We start from the raw sequence: 18,469 nt of genomic DNA, 5'->3' as shown, positions 1-18,469 counted from the left end.
AGTCACGGCTGTCCTTGATTCAGAACAGCTCCGACCTGCTCCAGTGGACCAGATGACCAACACAAGTAATGACTAAGGCAAAGGTCCAAACAAGGACATTAGTGGGTGCTGCTTTTGCATCTGGAAGATGTTCTTTAGATGCAGAAACATTGGATTTCCTTAAGTCCTTTAATAAGTCTTTGCAGTTCTCTTGTTAATGAGGCAAAGAGAAAAATCGTGAAATCCAGCCAGGGGACTCCCATCCCGGGGAGCCCTCCGGCTCCCATTCTGGGGTCGGTAGGTGATGCAAACTGCTAGAGGACAAGTAAAGGACCAGCACAGACCTTCGACCTCTTCAGGTGCCAAGATCAAAGCCAAAAATATCCCATGACTGTGATGGACATCACGTTCATACTTCAACGTACAGACAGAGAAGGAACACTGCTGCCTTCCAGGACAGACTGGACAAGTGGCTGAGACTCGGCGTTTGGGCCGCTCTCCTGCAGAGCGAGGTGCCAGCAGGCGGGGCTGCTGCGGGGCTGCTGGAGGCCGTGTCCACGGGGCTGTGGCCCGACGCACAGTAGGGAGGAAAGCTGCTTCCGTTGGTCCAGAAGTTTCTATGTGCGCCCAAATACTGCCGCCTCGTGCGGCCCTCCCTAAAACACTCTAAAGTCACCCGCCCTCTGTTAGTGCTGGCTCACAGAGACTGGAGGGTGTCCCTGAGGCCCCGCAGCCAGGACACTGACCAGGGTGGGAGCCCCGTGCTGGCTAATGGCTGACTCCACCAGGAACGCTTTCCCGCCCCATCCGCTGACCTCCGCGTTCGTCGGGCTGGTGGAGGAAAGCCCGGGACGGGAGAGAGAAGCCCGGGACGCCGCCGTTCTGAAGGCCCTGCTGGAGCGGGTAGACCCGGCTCCTTCCGCGCGGTGATCGGTGCAAAGGAAGCAGAGGTGTGCTTTTGCACAGAAGCAACCCGTTCCTGTGAAGACACGGACACACCGAAGAAAGCAACAGTCACTCCAGCGGGCGAGTGTGCCTTCCAGGATGACCACTGGCTTATCTCCTTCCAGAACCTTCTATGCACATGCCTTGGTTTCTAGACATAGAAGGTCTTGCCCTATATCGTGTATTGTGAACTGCTTTGTTCTTTTGCTTCTTCATGTTTAGGCTCAACCAAAAGACCAGGAGGGAAGAGGGAAAGGAGGGAGCCACACCTACTGAGTGTCCACTACCCCCCGCAGCCCGTGGCACACGGCCTTTGTCACCTTGCAACCTCCTGCCTTTACGCCATGAGGGGTTAGGTGACTTGTCCACAGTGAACTGGGGGTGCTCTCACTGGCCCCCAATCCCCTGTTCTTGCCAAAGACCACAGTGTCCAACGCCATCATTTCCCCAGAACTTTTCATACAAGAAAGGGGAGTCTCAGAGTCTCGTGTGGGTGGTAACATGTCTGTGAGTGTCTGTGAGGGTGTGTGTGTGTGTGTGTGTGTGTGTGTGAAACCTTTGCCTTCCAGCCCCTGACTGGTCCAACCCTGCCTGGTGAGCCTGGGGCTCCCAGCACCCAGAGGGAGGAGGACGCTTCTCCTTTAACCCCGTCCTACCTGCTCCCCTGTGCCCCGAGGAGGCCAGAGGGGGAGGGCAGGGCGGAGGGAGGCCCGGAACGCTGTCCTGCTGCTGGCTCAGCAGAGACCCTTCCGGGAAGGCAGTGCTGACCTCCCTGTGTTTGCCTTGCTTGCCCAACGCTCTGCAAGGTGGAAACTTAAACATCAGCCCCTGCCCCGCCCCCGCCCCGCCCCAACCTGTTTGAGTAGCATGGAAATCACCGATGTCCCGCGAAATTCCTGGAGGAATTTTGTTTTTGTTCCCGGCCATGAGTTCATTTCCACTTGCCTGCCAGGAAAACAGCCGTCACACAGCCTGAGGCTGAAGGAAAAGGGGAAGAATGTTCACTCGGCCAGGCCCTCCTGACCCTTGGCTCCATCATCCTCGCTGGAGCCCTGTGGGGTCCTGGGGTCCTGGGGTCCTGGGGTCCAGATGCTCATCCTCACTCCACAAAGGAGATAAGCCCGGCTCCAGGTTCTCGGCACTTAAAGGCAGAGCCGGGATTTGAACGGCATCTCCACTGCAGTTCTGGGGGGCCATGGACATGGGGCGGACGGAGAGGAGAGAAGCCCCTTATAACGTTTAGCACTCGCTACCCCAGAACCAGCCATTTCAGCCGGGGAATGAGCGCGTGTTCACACAGATGCTTCCGTGACTGCTCGGGCGCTGTGCTCGTAAGGGTCACCGGTGGGGACCACCCGCGCAGCTCTCAGCAGACAAAGCGGCCCGGCGCCTGCGACGGGGCACTGGACGCAGCAAGGCGCCGAGCAAGGCGCCGGCACAGGCACCAGCCTCGCCGCATGTCAACAGCACGCTGCGGAACAAGCAGCCAGGCACACAAGACGTGCACAGCGCACTCTGTCTGTAAGGGCCGAAGGCAGGACTTGTGTCTTTTTATGACTTTTCCCCCCACAATTTATGAGAAGCGCCTGGTAATTAAACACGGAGATGGCGGGTGTCTGCGACTTTGAACCCACTTTCCACCCAGCCGAACCTCCTCCGTGAACACTGGAAACTGAATTCCATATCATTTCCTGCATCACCAAATACTAGGCCCCTTTTGACTCTTTTCCTCAATCATTTAAAGTGTAGAAACTGTTCTTGACTTGCTGGCCATACAAAAATCAGCATCGCGGTGACGCTCTGTGCCTCGGTTTCCTCCCCGGTGCCGAGGGGCAGGCACGGACCCCGCCCGGCAGGCGGCTGGGGAGGAGCGCGGGTGTGCGCGGCTGCGGGGCGCACGGGGGAGACAGTCCCGGGATGTGTGTTGCGCAATGAAAGCGGTGAGAGGCTCCTTCAAACCAAGCGGAAGGTTCCCAGTCCACAGGGGGGGTGACAAGGGGAGTGGAACATTCCAGCCCGCGTCCCGGTTAGGCCGACTGCCGAGTCCTGATGCGCTCCGTCATTTGCGCCACCCACGCGGGGCTTGTGCTTCTGACAAACAAGTGCCCAGGTCCCTGGGAACCCCACAGCCCTCGGAGGGTCTCTGCTTGCATGGGGGCAGGAGGAAGGGCAGGTGGGCCGGGCAGGCGCGTTGCTGGAGAGGGAGGGTGCTCTGTGGGGCCGCAGCAAGGGCGCGGAGGGAGGAGAGGTGACGAAGGTGCTCGCACTGCGCGGAGTGCGACAACCTGCCCGTCCATAAGGAAACACCGAACGAAGTTCAATAGGACAAGCTCGGTCTCCTCGAAGCCGAAAGGCCACAACGGACCAGAAGTTCAAAACGGCCAAGTTAAAACATAGAAAATGTTAGTATTTTAAATAAAAACACTGGTTCTTTTAAAATATTTTTAACAAGTAGGGGCATGAAGCTCGAGGTACATGCTTTATTCCTCCTGGTAAATAGTCACTTAGGATACATAGATTTGCCTCCTTTTTCTCCACCTGAGTGAGGATGGGGAGAGACGACAGGAAGCTGCGGACTGGCCAAATAGTTCCAGAAAGAGCAAGCGCTCAGCCGCACACAGGAAGGGGCCCGAGGGAAGAGGAAGGAGGAGGGCCCACCCCCACCCCCACCCCTACCAGGGTGTTGCAAGTTGGCAGACTGCCAAGATGCCCAGAGGAGCCGAACTAGGGGTGTGAACTCAGTGCCCTGGGAGAGAAAACCGTGTGAGTAGCACCCTGAGATGAGGACGAGAGCCGGAGCGGGCTGAGCTCAGAGCTGGCCTGCGGGGCTGCCCAGCATCTCACGTGGCCTCACGCTCGATGAGAGACTCGCCGTGTCCCCATTTCACAGATAAGGAAGCTGAGGCTCGGAGAGGTGAAAGGAAGTCCTCCGCTGAATCCAGGTCGGCCTGGCTCCAAGCGTCCCCCACCCAGATCGGCCCTCTGCGCCTCAGAGGTGCTCAGAAAGATGCTAGTTGTACCTTTCAGAAGCAAAGTGAGCTCTGTGTCCCTGGACAAAGACTGCTGCTCCCAAATCTTCCTCCTGCTCCGCCCCTTAGGATCCATCTGAAATGTCTCCCCGGCCCAGGAACATGTCCAAAGATCATACGGGGGTTGGCATCAACTTAGGGGCCACCTGTGCCTGAGACGGCCCCACAGCCCACGTCAGCACCTCCCTGACTCTTCACAATCCTGGTAGAAGTGACTGTTCTCATCCTTCAGCTCAAAGAGGAGGACACGGAGACACGGAGAAGTAAAAGGGCTCAGGTCTCACAAAGACAGTGGTGGAGTTAGGAGTTGAACTCAGGCCAAGCCCAAGCCTGACCCATACTGCCCCCAGAAGGACGCTGGTGCCGGACAGGGGCCCCCTGGTGAGGCCGGGTATCCAAGAGTAGGGCTGCGTCCGTGTGTGCATGCAGCAGTCCGTTCAGGCTGGCTCTCACACTCTGGGAACTCTGCCCTGGGTGCAGCACCCCTGAAGTCCATCACTGCTCCGATCAGGCCTTTGTTCCTTGCACCCCACACCCACCCTCCCTTCCTGCTGCAGACCCCAAGCCTCTCCATCCACTCTCATCTCTAGGCAAGGCCCATGGAGGGTTAGGGTCTCCCCAGACGCCCACGGGACCTTACTCTGATGCACTGCTCCAGGGAATCAGCCCAGACACCGCCGTCGACAATTCCCCACGTGGCTTGTGGTCCTGGAACATGTGCCTTATGAACGGCCTCTGGGATTCTGTCCCTGCTCTTTTCCCAGGTCATCCCAGCCCTTCTTCCCAGGATGTGTGCCCAGAGGACCTCTCTGGTGAAATCCCAGACCCTCCCGCGCCCAGCCAGGGTCTAGAACACACACAGACACTGCACAGCCTCCACGAAATGCCCCCTTTGGGCACTTCACAGCTGGCCCCGTCCTCTTCCCTCTACAGCTGGCCCTGGAAACCTGCCAAGATGCCCAAGGATGACACCTGTCAGCTCCATTAATCCTCTGAGCCGGGTGCCACTGTGCCTCTCACAGAGGCTCGGTATTGGGTGACGTCCTGGATCACACAGGCCAGACACGGCAGGAACCGAGGTGACGTGCAGGACTGCCTGGGCTGGGAAGGGCCACCTGACGGCCTCCTGGCAAAGGGCAGCTTTGTGCAAGACAGCTTCCTGCCCCATTCTCTGCCCCTGCCCAGCCCGCTGCCTCCACCCCTCCCAGAGCCGCCTTCCTCCCAGGCTGCCAGAGACGGGCCCTGTGCTCAGGGTGCATGGCCAGTGTGCTGTGGCCCTCAGCACCCCAGAGCCCCGAGGAGCTGGAGGAGGAGGAGGGGGAGGTCAGGCCACTGCGGGAGGTGCAGCTGCCAACAGAGCACCCGGAACAGGAGGTAGAGGGGGTGGCGCCCTCGCACTAACCCCCAGGCTGCTGGGCTGAGGAGGCTGAGACTGGTCATTGCCTGGAAGGCGGGGTGTTTGCCAGTGCGAGAGTTGGGAGGGGTAGCTGGGCTCGGAGCTCCACTGTGCAGACGGAATAACTGAGGCACACGGGGGTAGAAACGCCCAAGAGGTATGGAGGGCGGGCTCACCTCAGCCGCAGCCTAGCTCTCTAAGCTGCCAGTGGACCTAGAGCCCCAGCAGAGTTGCCCACTCGGCCAGCTCAGGGGAAGTCGGGGCCCTGCAGCCAGACTGTGGAACCCGGAATCTGGAGGGTGTGGGGGACGGGAGTCCTCCCTCTCTGAGCTCAGCTCTGCTCCGCATGGAGGGTGGTGCATAGTCCCCGCACAGGGTTACAAAGAAGCCAGGAGGAAAGCTTCTGGAATGCCCCTCACCCACCTGCAGGGACACGGGGGAGACCCAGGGAGGGCGAGTGGGGGCAGGCAACATCGGAAGGCCTTGCTGCGGGCACCAGCCCTGGGCTCTGAGCTTCCGCGACCTGCTGCATTGCACCCTCCCAGCAGTCCACCGAGGGGTACTGTCGTGACCCCCATTTTACACATGGGGAAACCGAGCCACGGGGAGGTCACAGCTTGCCAATGAAGGGGGAGCGAGGAAGCTGCAGGTCATCCGCTGGCAGGGTCCCACAGCCATGACCGGGGGAGTGCAGGGGGACCGAAATGCACTCCCCACCCGTTCCCCAGCTCTCTGTGAGGCTCTATGTGCCAGACCGGCCGGCCGTGGGTGCTTACAGGGGTCGCAGCCCGTGGAGCCCCCCACCCCAGCAGTGCCCCAGGGCCTGCAGGAGCCCCGAACAGACCATGTCTCCCAGGAAAGTCCCAGCAGCCTGTGGGTCACATGGGTCTGCTGGCAGCTGTGCCCCAGAGACACAGAAACAGGCCGGAGGCTGCTGGGACGGAGCCGCCTCGGGGTCAAAGAGGCCTGGAGAGCAGGGCCGCGGACGGCTGTGCAGGACAAAGAGCCCCTGTGGCCTGGCCCTGCACAGAAGCCAGCCTGTGTCCCGACAGCCACAGGAAGCGGGTGAAAACACCTCCTGGTTCGGGGGGGTTGGGGTGGGGGGTGGGCAGCGCCTCTGCCTGCACTGCCCCTGCCCCTGCCCCTGCCCCTGCCCGCGCCCACGGCCACCCGCGCCGACCTGCAGTGCCGTGCCCCCACCACCAGCCCCCTTTCTCCTCAGGGGGTGGAGAGGGCTTCTGTATCTGAGGCCAGCTGAGTGATTCTGAATGAGCAGCCCCTCCACTCTAGGCCTCAGTTTCCCTGTCTGCTAATGGGCACATGAGCCCCTGCACCCCACCCAGGGCAGCCGTGCGTCTCCAGCACCAGGCAGCTCCCGCTTCCAACAAGGCGGCCACTGAGACCTCCGCAGGGGGAGGAGCACCAGGAAGGGTGCTTTCCTGAGCCCCTGAGTCATGCCACCCTGCCCTGGACGCAGGATGCTGCGGTTTACGAGCAGGGTACAATGACATCCTTTGGTCTCCGGAGCAGAGGGCTGTGCGTTCCCTGGGCGGAGCAGGCACGGGCAGCGTGGGTGGCGGCTCAGTGTCTGGCAGATGGACTTAGCCCCTGTTTGCTCCTCCGATAACTGAGCTGACCTTAGTTAATATTCACCAGAAGCCTTCCGCGTCGCCCCCCGAGTCCACTGCTTAAATACGGACAAGGACAGGGCTCTGTCTCCTCAGCCTTGGTCACCACCCTGGCCTGGGAAAGTAAACCGTAAGTATTCCTTCCCCAAGGAGAGCCTCTGGGGGCCTCGGGGTCCTGTCCCTGCCCAGGCAGCCCCGGGGATGCAGGGCAGATGGAGTGGGTGGGGTGGGCCTCCTGCCATCATAGCGACAGCATCCTGGAGGCCCTGTCCTGCTCTCTCAGCCTGCTGGGGCCTCCGTACTTGCAGGGGGATAACCTGGCCCTCTGTAAACAGGAGTGGGAGTGGGGGTCTGGCGCTGGTGCCCTGGGACCCAGGAGGGAGCATGCTTCTGTGGGCACAGCTCCTGTGTCTGTCCTGTCTGCTGTCCCCTACAGGTCTCCCCTCCACTGCTCCTGGGTGGGTCTCATTTTCCCTTTCGGCAGATGAGAAAATTCAGGCCCAGTGAGGAGTCCAGGCTAACGTAGGGTCCTGGTGGGGGAGGCAGGCCAGACTGGAAGCCGAGTTCCAGCCACTCACGGGCCTCCATCCTCTGCAGAAATGCCCCGAGGAGAGTACCAGGCCTCAGCCTAGACCAGTGGTGCTCACCTTGCTGATGCCGCGGCCCTTTAACACAGCTCCTCGCGTCGGGGGGCGAACCTGCAGTGGGCGGACCCCTGGAGACGATAGAGGAGGTGTCCCGGTTCCTAAGACCATCGGAAATATGTGTTTTCTGATGGTCTTAGGCGACCCCTGTGAAAGGGTTGTTCGACCCCCCAAGGGGTCGCGACCCACAGGTTGAGAACCACTGGCCTAGAGGCATCCAAATGGGCCTCCATGTGTACAGCGGGCCCCTGGGTGCCCTGCTCCGGCGCCAGATGGGAAACCTGGGAGGAACCCCGTGAGAGGCGCTCTCGCGATGCCCCCGAGCCCTGGTTCCAGCCGCTGCTCCCGAGCCGACAGGCGGTTCGCACTGAGGCTCACAGCAGCCTCCTGAGGGGGTCACGGCGGCGCGTCCCACTGCACAGAGGACACTGAGGGCAGAGAAGCTTCTAACTTGCCCCAAATCACACACCATCCAGGATGCCCCTGCCCACGTAGTTCCAGACCCCACGCTCCTGACCCCATTCCCACTGTCCACAAGCGTTCTCGGGGTCTCAGGGACCAGCTGGGGGATGGGACTCCGGCCGGCCTCCCAGACTCATCAGCGCAGGGGCCCCGGACGGCTGTTCAACCTCTCCGGCTTCTTGGGCCAAATGTAGATAACCGTTGCCTTTCTTCTCATTCCCCCCACTGGCCCTGATCTCGGGGTGAATGCTCCGTCCCTGGATTTGGGAGGTGGGGCTACAAAGATGACCAGGGCAAGGGCACCAGACCCGCACAGGGCTCTGAAAGGGCCACATCGGTGCCGGCCGACCCGCTGAGCGCAGGCTGTGCGCCAGGCGCGTGCCCACGTTTGCAGGCAGTTCACTGTGCGAGAGAGAGCGCTGCCAGGAACTGCGCCCCCGGCCAGGGAAGCGAGGTCCGGTCACTTGCCCAAGGTCACGCAGCTGAGGTGCATGGAACTCGCGCCTTCGGGCCTCGTGGTCTCTGATCTTGGCCCCAGGCGATGCTGCCTCTCCATCTGTGCCCTTTTCGGCTGCAAGGCCTCTGGTTTCAGCTTTATACACAGAGGGGTTAAATGCCAGGTTCTGAAATCAAAATGCCTGGGGTTCAATCCCAGCTCCATAAGCAAGTAGCTCTATGGTTTTCAGGGAGTCCCTTACCCTCTGTAGGCCTCGGTTTCTCCATCTATAAAATGGAGCTAATAACAATCCCCACTTCAGAGGGTGGGCTTTGAGAAGAGATCAGATGGGAAGGAGCACACGAAACGCCTGGAGTTCACGAAGTGTGACGATGGCGGGGTGCTGACGTTGGCTGGGCACAGGGTCCGGCAGCTCACCGGCCATCGGTACTTGGAGAATTGCATTTAAGTTTCCAGGCACAGAGGTGGTTCATTGCTGAGCAGGGGCCCCTCTCTGGTCCTGGGCAATGGGGCAACTTGCCGGGAAGAAGTCTGCCAGTCCTTGCGCGTGACCCCAGCCTGTGGGCAGATATGGGGAGTCCTGCACACCTGGGGGGGCCTGCCCACCCATCACCCTGTTTGTTCGTCACCTCAATCCTGCAAGAAACCCTTTTCTCCACTTTGCAGACAGGAAGCTAAGTCCCAACGACTTAGGCACTTGCCCATAGCAGGTAGGGCTGGGCACCCCCGGGCTGCCATTGTGACCGATGGTGCGGGCGCTTCCCTGGACCCGAGACATCTCGGTCATCCATTTTATGCTCCTGGCTGGAAATGGTGTGAGAACAGTCAAGAGGGCTGGCTCGCTCCTCTCCCCTACCTGGCGGAGACTGCTCCCACCCGCCCTGGGCCCTGGAGATGTCACCTGATTCACGCGCCCTGGGCACTTCCCACCTACTTTCTCCTTCCTGAGTGGCTTCCCCAGCACTGGGCTTGGGGGAGGGGTGCCGCCTTTGACAGAAGGGCACGGAGACAGCAGTCGTGGGCCGAAGCTGTAAGGAACAGACTGGGAGGCGAGATGACGCCAACGGGAGGCTCAAGACCGACGCCAAGTCCCCAGGGCCTGTTCTGACATTGGCGGAGTCTGAGCCCTGAGGACAGCTGTCTCGCCTGAAGGGCAGGTGGAGGGACCAAGGCTTGTTACCACTTTGTGACTGACTCACATGGGGCCTTGGCAAGGCCCCGACCCTCTCGGGGCCTCACACCCCTTACTGTAAAAGAAGGAACCCGCAAGGTGGGGTCACACCCAGAAGGATGGACTGGGGGTGACAAGTGTCACTCGGCTGCAGCCCCTCTGACCTCAGCCCCATGCTAGTCTTGCCACCTTCCCAGAGGCCGACAGCCCGCTGAGTGGGAGGGCACCTCACCCCACCCCGCCCCACAGGGAGTACATTCTGCTCCCCCAAACCCGGACACCCTTCTAATTAAGAATCCACCATTAGGACACAGGGACCCCAACCCCGACTGACCAGGCGGGGAGAGCTAGGCCCCGGACGAGAAGAGCGTGCCCCAGGCCAGGCACAGCTGTGGCCCTGGCGGACTGTAAGCCGAGCCTCTGGCCCAGGGGCCACCCACATGTTAGCGTCCCCACCCCGCCAAGGCCCAAGGCCTCCTGATCTGTGAGTCCTGAAAGATGGCCCATTGCTGTCACCCCAAAGACCCGCACCAAAATCCAGTGGAGGTGTCGTCAGAAACTGGAGGGAGGTGCAAACACACAGAACTAATTTTAGCACCGTCATCGGCTCTAAAACCACAGGCTAGTTCAAGAAAAATATAAACACATATTAGGTAACGTACGGTCTGCTCCATCTGGGTTATTTACAAGCCTAAAGGCCGAAAGACCGGCAGAGAGACGCCAGCTTGTGCTTCGTTTGGTCCTTTTGTTGGAAAGAAATGGTTAAGAGTCCAAGGGGTAGATGAAACCCGGAATGTTTTATTTCCAACTTTCTCCCCGGGGAGTTTCCAGATTCCAGATTCCAGGACTCCTTTGTGTACTTTATGAAAATGACTCTCAGTGATGTGAGTCATAGCCAGCTAGGTGGCCCAGACACATGCTCCTCTGCTCAGACCTCAGTTTCCCACCTGTGCAGGGAGCAGGCTGTGCCCGGGGGGCTGCAGGCTAGTGGCCCGAGCTGGGGCACATCAGAGGAGAGGGAGCGCCGTGGGCAGGCTGGGCTCCCGTTGCTCTGGGCGGCACAGGGAGCATCTGCTCGTACTGGTTCAGCCCTAGGCCTTGCCGCCCGTGTCTTCCCAGCATGGAGCACATCCCCCTCCCGGCCTGCTGCCTGGCCCCCACTTGCTCCCCCTCACTGAGCTGCTCTCTCAGACACCCTCAATGTCAGATTTGGGGTCTAAACGTATCTCACTAAACTCTCCCAATGACCTCACTTGCCTTTTTTTTCTATCTAGAGAGTGGAAGGGAGGGGGTGGGGAGAGAAAGAGAGAGGGAGAGAGAAACGTTGATGGGAGAGAGATATCAATTGGTGGTCTCCCACATGGTCCCCAACCAGGGCCAGAGATCAAACCTGCAACCCAGGTATGTGCCCTTGACTGGGAATCCAATCTGAGACCCCTTGGTCCACAGGCCGACACTCTAACCACTGAGCCACACTGGCCAGGGCTCAACATCACTTTCTATATGAGGTAAAATGAGGGCCAGAGACACTAAATGACTTGTACTTAGAACTCAGGTCTGTCTGAAGAGAAAAGAGATGCTTGCTTCACTGCCTACACACACACATACACAACCGCCCTCCACTAGAGAGACTAGCAACTCGAACACCCTTGTCCTGTAGAGCCCAGAGCCGGGTGCTGACCAGGACGAGTGGGCTGCAGGCACCGCGGCCCCGTGCAGTAGCTGAGACCAGAGACGCACGGTGAGGGCAGCCCTCCTGCACGGGAGAAACTGCCAGGGGCTGAGGCTCACTGCGTGTCGAGTAGACAGCCACCTGGCTGTTTCCTCAAAGCTGCACTGTGTTCGACTATGTGTCATTGGGCAAGATCCTTCCCCTCTGGGCGGCGGCCTCGTGGCCCATTAAATAACTGAATTCGATGCAGCCCTCCCGGGGCTGTTCCAGATCCAGTCATCCCTGGGTCTGAGCTGGCTGCTTTCTGGGTGATCATCAGCATGGACACTATGCAGCCCAGCCTTGGTGTTCCGTATTACAAGGCAGGGGATCTGGCACGGGCACCTCAGGGTCACTGTAGATGTTAGTGGAGCCATCAGAACATGGACTCCATACCCAGACCACCTGGGTGTGTGATTCTGGTGAGTCTTTCTACCATGACGATGTACAAAATGCTTGGCACAGGGCTGCACAAAGTAGATGTTGAATAAACCCTGGTTGTTTACATGGTGTGAACCCGTGGCCGGGGGGACTCATCGTGTGGCCTGACTTGGGCGTGATGCCCTTCTCTCTTGCAGGACGATGCCATCCTCCAGCATGTGGGGCCTCCTCCTGCTGGCAGGCCTGAGCTGCCTGGCCCCTGCCACAGTCCAGGGAGACCCGGTCCAGGAGACAGAGGCATGCCACCACGATTATGAGACAGCCAGCCACAAGATCGCCCCGAACCTGGCAGACTTCGCTTTCAGCCTGTACCGCCAGGTGGCCCATGAGTCCAATACCACCAACATCTTCTTCTCCCCAGTGAGCATCGCCACAGCCTTTGCCATGCTCTCCCTGGGGGCTAAGGGTGAGACTCACAACCAGATCCTGAAGGGTCTAGATTTCAACCTCACAGAGAGAGCAGAGGCAGATATCCACAAAGGCTTCGAGGGTCTCCTTTACACCCTCAATCGGCCAGACAGCCAGCTGCAGCTGACCACCGGCAATGCCTTGTTCATCAATGAGAGCGTGAAGCTAGTGGAGAAGTTTCTGGAGGATGTCAAGAAGATGTATCACTCAGAAGCCTTCACCGTCAACTTCCAGGACTCTGAAGCAGCCAAGAAACGCATCAACGATTATGTAGAGAAAGGGACCCAAGGAAAAATTGTGGATCTGGTCAAAGAGCTTGACGAAAACACAGTTTTTACTCTGGTGAATTACATCTTCTTCAAAGGTAAGGCTGCACAACGAGCCTGAGTTCGTTCCCATGGGAACATCCAAAAATATTCTCAAACATTAGTTCTTAGACTTTCCTTGGCAGTGCACGATGAGACCTGACTATGCATCTCTGCAGGGGTAATTCCATTTTCCTCACACACCCATGAAAAAACTTCCCATGATCAAACAAGGTTAGCGAGCCATGGGTCAAACAGTCAAAGCATCATCTTCCCTGCAGGACTTGTCAGAGCCTTTGGTACACATTCTCATGTGCATCGTAAATCTCTACCAGGGAGGGGGGTAAAATGTGCAATGCCCCCCACCAAACAGAGAGCCAGAAAAACAAACTTTAGCAGAGTGTATGAAAGGAACAAGGTTTCCTGAAACATACTTTGAACAACACTAGTGTAGTGGAAGGAGCGACAGCTTTGGAGTCAGAAAGACCGGGGTTCAAATCCTGCCTCGGCCACTTATTAGCTATTTGATTATCAGCAAGTCATTTTACCTCTTTTTTTATTATTATTTTTTCTTCGTTGATTTTAGAGAGAAAGGAAGGGAGAGGGAGAGATAGAAACATCAATAAGAGAGAACATCTATTGGCTGCCTCCTGCATGCCCCCACTGGGGACTGGGCCCACACCTGGGCATGCACCCCAGCCAGGAATTGAACTGGCAATCACCTGGAGCATGGGTCGATGCTCAACCACTGAGCCACACCGGCCGGGCCATGTCACCTCTCTGAGGTTCCAGTTTCCAATCTGGAACATGAACATAAGAATCCCTTCGTTGGCAGGTTTCTGTAAGGAGCACACATTACGACTATGGGCTCACCAAGTAGGTGCTCAACTGAACTGGGATTTCAGCCTGCCTTCCTCCCTCGGGGTGATGGGACGTCGGAAGCCTGTGGGCCCCGGAGGGCATTCTGAGGCTGTGGAAACAGTCCATGGAAATAGCCTGGCACAGGGAGGTGACAGTCAAGGGCAGGGGCTGCTTCCTTCACACTGCTGGCTCCTTGACCTGAGGCAGAAGACAGCGATGGAGTGCTGAGGCCGAGCAGGTGCATCTTGGGTCCCAGCTCCGCTGTGGGACTTCAGGCGGGTCCTGTCCCTCTCCAGCCTCAGTCTCCATCTTCCATCCAATGAGAAACGAGCTCAAGGGTCCCCAAGGCTCCAGTCCCCTCTGACTTGCCAGGATGGTGCCGGTCTCTCAGTCTAGTGGAGGGGTGATGCCCAGGCCTCCGCACTTCACATGCTGTTCCAGGAAAAGGCCATCAGAGTAAGAACAAGAGTGATTTCCCTGAATGATAAGAACCTCTGATTACCAAGGGGCAGGGAGACTCAGACAAGGAGGTGCCAAGTATGACTGATGTCATTTTCAATCAGCATCTTCCAAGCAACCCCCAATTAAACAGACAGGAAATACAAGTTAAAATGCTTACTCTGCCCAGCCAGATTGGCATCCCTGGGCCTCTACAACATAGAACAGTGGGACCCTCTTCCTGTCTGGCATCATCCTCACAAAAGCCCTCTCAGTGCACCGACGTTCATTTTGGCTCCATTTTACAGATGGGGAAACTGAGGCTCAGAGACAGACATCTCATCGAGGAGGCTCCGGGCTCCTTCATTCTACCACAGGTACCTGACCCTTTCCCATCCCTGCCTGACATGCCCCTTCACCTCTCTCCAGGAAAATGGGTGAAGCCCTTCGATGTGGACCAGACCACTGAAGAGGACTTCCACGTGGATGCGGCCACCACTGTCAAGGTGCCCATGATGCAGCGCCTGGGCATGTTTGACCTGTACCACTGCGACAAGCTCTCCAGCTGGGTGCTGCTCATGGACTATGTGGGCAACGCCACCGCCTTCTTCATCTTGCCCGACGAGGGGAAACTGCACCATCTGGAGGACACGCTGACCACGGAAGACCTTGCCAAGTTCCTGGAAAAGAAACACCACAGGTGACATCCCGAGCCAGAGGCTGGCCAGCCACACCCTATCTGGCCAGAGGGGGTGAGAGTGGACCCTCATCCCGTGGGCCATGCAACTGTGCATGCCCTTGTGCTTCCAGACAGAGGTCAGCACCAGGTCAGGTAGCACCGCCATGAGAGACGGTGCCCATAGCTCCGGAGGCACACGTCCTGTGCTTGGGGACTTCCTCCCCAGCAGGGACAGTGCCCCTTCCTGGTGCCAGCTGCAGGTACAGGAAGAGTAGCACTAACACACAGAGAGAGACCAGAAGGAAGAGGTGGGCTTCCTGGCAGAGGTGGCCACCGCGGGTGGAGTGGAGAGACAGGTGTACACGGCTGCGCAGCGGGAGAAGCTGCCCAGAGAGGCCGGAGAAGCCAAGGCCCAGGGCAGGGAGGTTCCGGTTCTGTTGTCACTAGGTCAGTGTGGTTTCACTGGGTCCCCCGGAGTGAAGTATTTCAGCATGCACCCGAAATTAGCACCTATATCTCTGCATCCACAAATGCCAAGCCTCATGAATATTTTAACATGCATATAAAAATATACACAAATACTTACATATGCACAATATAAACAATCAAATAAATCAAAATGTAAAATAATGCATAAAAGAATACCTTATAAACATATGTATAGATGAATATAAAAATACAAAACAATATGAGGTTAAAATTAAGAGAGACGTATGAATACCTCTACCCACCCAACCCCAGCCCTGTGTTCCTACACTGCAGTTGAGAAGAGAAAACAAGGAGAGGCGAAATCGCACCCAAGCGCCAGGCAGCTCCCTCATGTCCACCCTTCTCAGGGCCACACTTGGTCCCCATGGCAACCAAGGGCTCAGTCGTCAGCCCCATGCATCACTCATCAGTCACTGGGCAAATGTCACTCAGCACCTGGCACCACGCCCCACGTTCTGCTGGGATTCCAGCCCCGAAGTCCCAGTCTGGGGGTGACCAAACCCTGCAGGGCAGGGTGCAAAGTGCCTCCGGAGGACACCCTGGATCTCCCAGAGGGCTTCTCAGAGGAGGTGGCATTTGAGAGACTTTCAGAACAAGAGGACCCGCATCATTCTAACATTCTCTGAAGCAGGGGTAGAGCCCCTAAAATTACAATAAACCAACACCGATCCCCATCCTCCCGTGGGCAGAGAGACAGGGTGCCAAGTGGGAGAAATGACCAGAAGAGAAAAACTTTCAATGTTGAGAAATTCCTTTGTTTTCTATCCATCTTCACAGGTCTGCCAGTTTACTTTTGCCCAAACTGTCCATTTCTGGGACCTATGATCTGGAAACCTTCCTGGGCAAACTGGGCATCGCCAGGGTCTTCAGTAACGGGGCTGAGCTCTCGGGGATCAGTGAGGAAGTACCCTTGAAGCTGTCCAAGGTGAGCTTGTCCCTGGCTTCCCTGGGTCAGAATGTGTACGGGCTGCAGCTCAGGGGGAGGGGCACAGGGACACATGCACCCTACAGACTGAGTCTCAGGAATGCCACTGGACTCCCCAAGATTGGGGTGTGGTCCGGTGACTGACTGAGGGGGGCGGCCTCTCGTGTTCTGGTATTTTAGCGACATCCTCTGCGGTGGTGTCACTGACCCTCTGTCTCATCTGTGGTCAGGGTCTTCCCTTCTTTGAGCCTCGAGGGACCCATATTTACAAAGACAGACGGGGGTCAGGGATTTCAAAGGACTTTAGGCCCCCACATCCTGTGACACTGGGAGCCACTGCTGAATCAGCAAGTCCAAGTTAATGAGTGATTTTGGCTAAAGATGCCACTTATTCGGGAGCCTTGAAGGTGACCGAGGAAACAACTACAGTGCTAGACTGGCTACGAACTGAGTGCCTGGCTGTGAACTAGACACTGGGAAGGTCCCCATCTAAGCCCTGGTCCCCAAGGAGCTTACAATCAGATACTAGAAAGGAGAGACATGTCAGGAGACCCAAAGTTCCAGTCATCTTCTACCTCCTGAGGGGTGGGGTGTCTCCAGGGAGGTTGAGCACGTGGGTCAGGAAGAAGTGAGGGTGCGCAGGTGGCGTCTGGCAAGGACCTTGCAGAGGTGGGACAGGCCTGTGTGCCCGCGGGAGGGAGGAGCTGGCCGGGCAGGGACAGGCCTGTGTGCCCACGGGAGGGAGGAGCTGGCCGGGCAGGGACAGGCCTGTGTGCCCGCAGGGGGGAGGAGCTGGCCGGGCAGGGACAGGCCTGTGTGCCCGCGGGGGGGAGGAGCTGGCCGGGCAGGGACAGGCCTGTGTGCCCGCGGGGGGGAGGAGCTGGCCGGGCAGGGACAGGGCTGTGTGCCCGCGGGGGGGAGGAGCTGGCCGGGCAGGGACAGGCCTGTGTGCCCGCGGGAGGGAGGAGCTGGCCGGGCAGGGACAGGCCTGTGTGCCCGCGGGAGGGAGGAGCTGGCCGGGCAGGGACAGGCCTGTGTGCCCGCGGGAGGGAGGAGCTGGCCGGGCAGGGACAGGCCTGTGTGCCCGCGGGAGGGAGGAGCTGGCCGGGCAGGGACAGGCCTGTGTGCCCGCGGGAGGGAGGAGCTGGCCGGGCAGGGACAGGCCTGTGTGCCCGCGGGAGGGAGGAGCTGGCCGGGCAGGGACAGGCCTGTGTGCCCGCGGGAGGGAGGAGCTGGCTGGGAGGACAGTTTTGGACATAGGCTCTGGGAAGCCCCTCCCTGGGTACCACTGTCTTCACCGGGCCTTGCTCCCGGGCCGGGGTGGGGATGGGCTGCCTGTGTCTGCTACACCTTCTGTGCTGTCCCCTCCAGGCCCTGCATAAGGCCGTGCTGACCATCGATGAGAAAGGGACAGAAGCTGCTGGGGCCACACTTCTGGAAGCCATTCCGATGTCGATTCCCCCGACCGTAACGTTTAACAGACCCTTCCTCACCATCATCTACGACAGAAACACCAAAAGTCCCCTCTTTGTGGGGAAGGTGGTGAATCCCACTAAAAAATAACTAACTGCCTCTCTGGTGCAGCCCTCCCCTCCCAGGCCAGGTCCCCTCCCTAAGTGACAATAAAGAATGACTGGCCCGGCCCAACCTTGAGTGTGACATGCAAATCCCTCATCCTCTTGTCTTCTGAGTCTCACTTTAGCCCCGCATGTGTGCGGAAGGCACCCCAGGGACAGTTCGCGCACCCACTGTGTCGGTGTGTCTGGAACGCGTACACTGTCCCGCGCTGCGCGTGGCCGGGATGGCATGCTGGCTGCCAGCTACGGCTCCCGCCGCTTCCCCATCACGACGGAAAGGCTCCCGGCGCCCTGCCCTGTCTGGGAACTGCTAAGGGGGAACATACAGTTCAAACTCCAGCCCCGGGCCCTGCCTCCACCAAGCGTCCACCAGGTCCTCCTGGGGAGCCACCCCTGCGAGTCCCCGTGACAGCCCCGCCCGGCAGGCTGCTAGCACCCACCACAGGCTGCCCTCCTGCCTCGGCCCCTCCAGCTCACACGGGGCACTTAGCTGCCACGTCTCCAGCAGCAGAGGGAGAGGACCAGGTCCCTTCTCATCCACTGTCACCTGAGCCAGGCGAGGGACCCGATTGCTCACAGGTCTTTCTTGCAAACGGCTCTGGCTGACCTGTCCAGGAGCCCCGGCCAAGGAGGCTGAACGTGTATTCTGTCCTTGTCAGTCCGGCTCTACCCCAGGCCCGCAGACACACGCTCCCAGAAGCCGGGCTCTTCTCCCTCAGTGAAGACAAGGTATCTGGTCTTGGTCTATATCACCTGCTTAAACTCAGCAGGACAGTCACCCCCAAAACACGTACCCTACATCCTCTTGTCCTCCCTCATCATGCAGCCATGATAACGATTCCTCAGTCACGGGGAGGAAGTGTGACACGCCATCAACCTCACTGGCCCTGCCTGCCCTCCCCTGGCTGAGCCCTGAAGGGGACA

At 58.7% G+C, this 18,469-nt stretch overlaps 1 protein-coding gene across 1 annotated transcript; it reads left to right on the top strand.

The window, feature by feature from the left end:
- The first annotated feature begins 6,842 nt into the window (after positions 1 to 6,842).
- SERPINA1 (serpin family A member 1) lies at positions 6,843 to 17,606 on the top strand. Its single transcript, XM_036278366.1, has 5 exons — positions 6,843 to 7,107; positions 12,001 to 12,635; positions 14,305 to 14,575; positions 15,821 to 15,968; positions 17,340 to 17,606. Exons 2-5 carry the CDS (start codon positions 12,005 to 12,007, stop codon positions 17,529 to 17,531), a joined length of 1,242 nt encoding a protein of 413 aa, XP_036134259.1. The 5' UTR covers positions 6,843 to 7,107; positions 12,001 to 12,004; the 3' UTR covers positions 17,532 to 17,606.
- The last annotated feature ends 863 nt before the right edge of the window (positions 17,607 to 18,469 follow it).

The sequence above is a fragment of the Molossus molossus genome, unplaced genomic scaffold, assembly GCF_014108415.1.
Source record: "Molossus molossus isolate mMolMol1 unplaced genomic scaffold, mMolMol1.p scaffold_m16_p_1, whole genome shotgun sequence".
In the NCBI taxonomy this organism is placed as follows: Eukaryota; Metazoa; Chordata; class Mammalia; order Chiroptera; family Molossidae; genus Molossus; species Molossus molossus.
This window is presented reverse-complemented; position numbering and strand designations above follow the sequence as displayed.

Bases quoted from the DNA above. Each gene is read 5' to 3' on its own strand.
- SERPINA1 (XM_036278366.1), top strand. From the start codon at position 12,005: ATGCCATCCTCCAGCATGTGGGGCCTCCTCCTGCTGGCAGGCCTGAGC. The intron at 14,576-15,820 runs GTGACATCCCGA...CCATCTTCACAG, and splicing joins CTGGAAAAGAAACACCACAG to GTCTGCCAGTTTACTTTTGC. The intron at 15,969-17,339 runs GTGAGCTTGTCC...TGTCCCCTCCAG, and splicing joins TACCCTTGAAGCTGTCCAAG to GCCCTGCATAAGGCCGTGCT.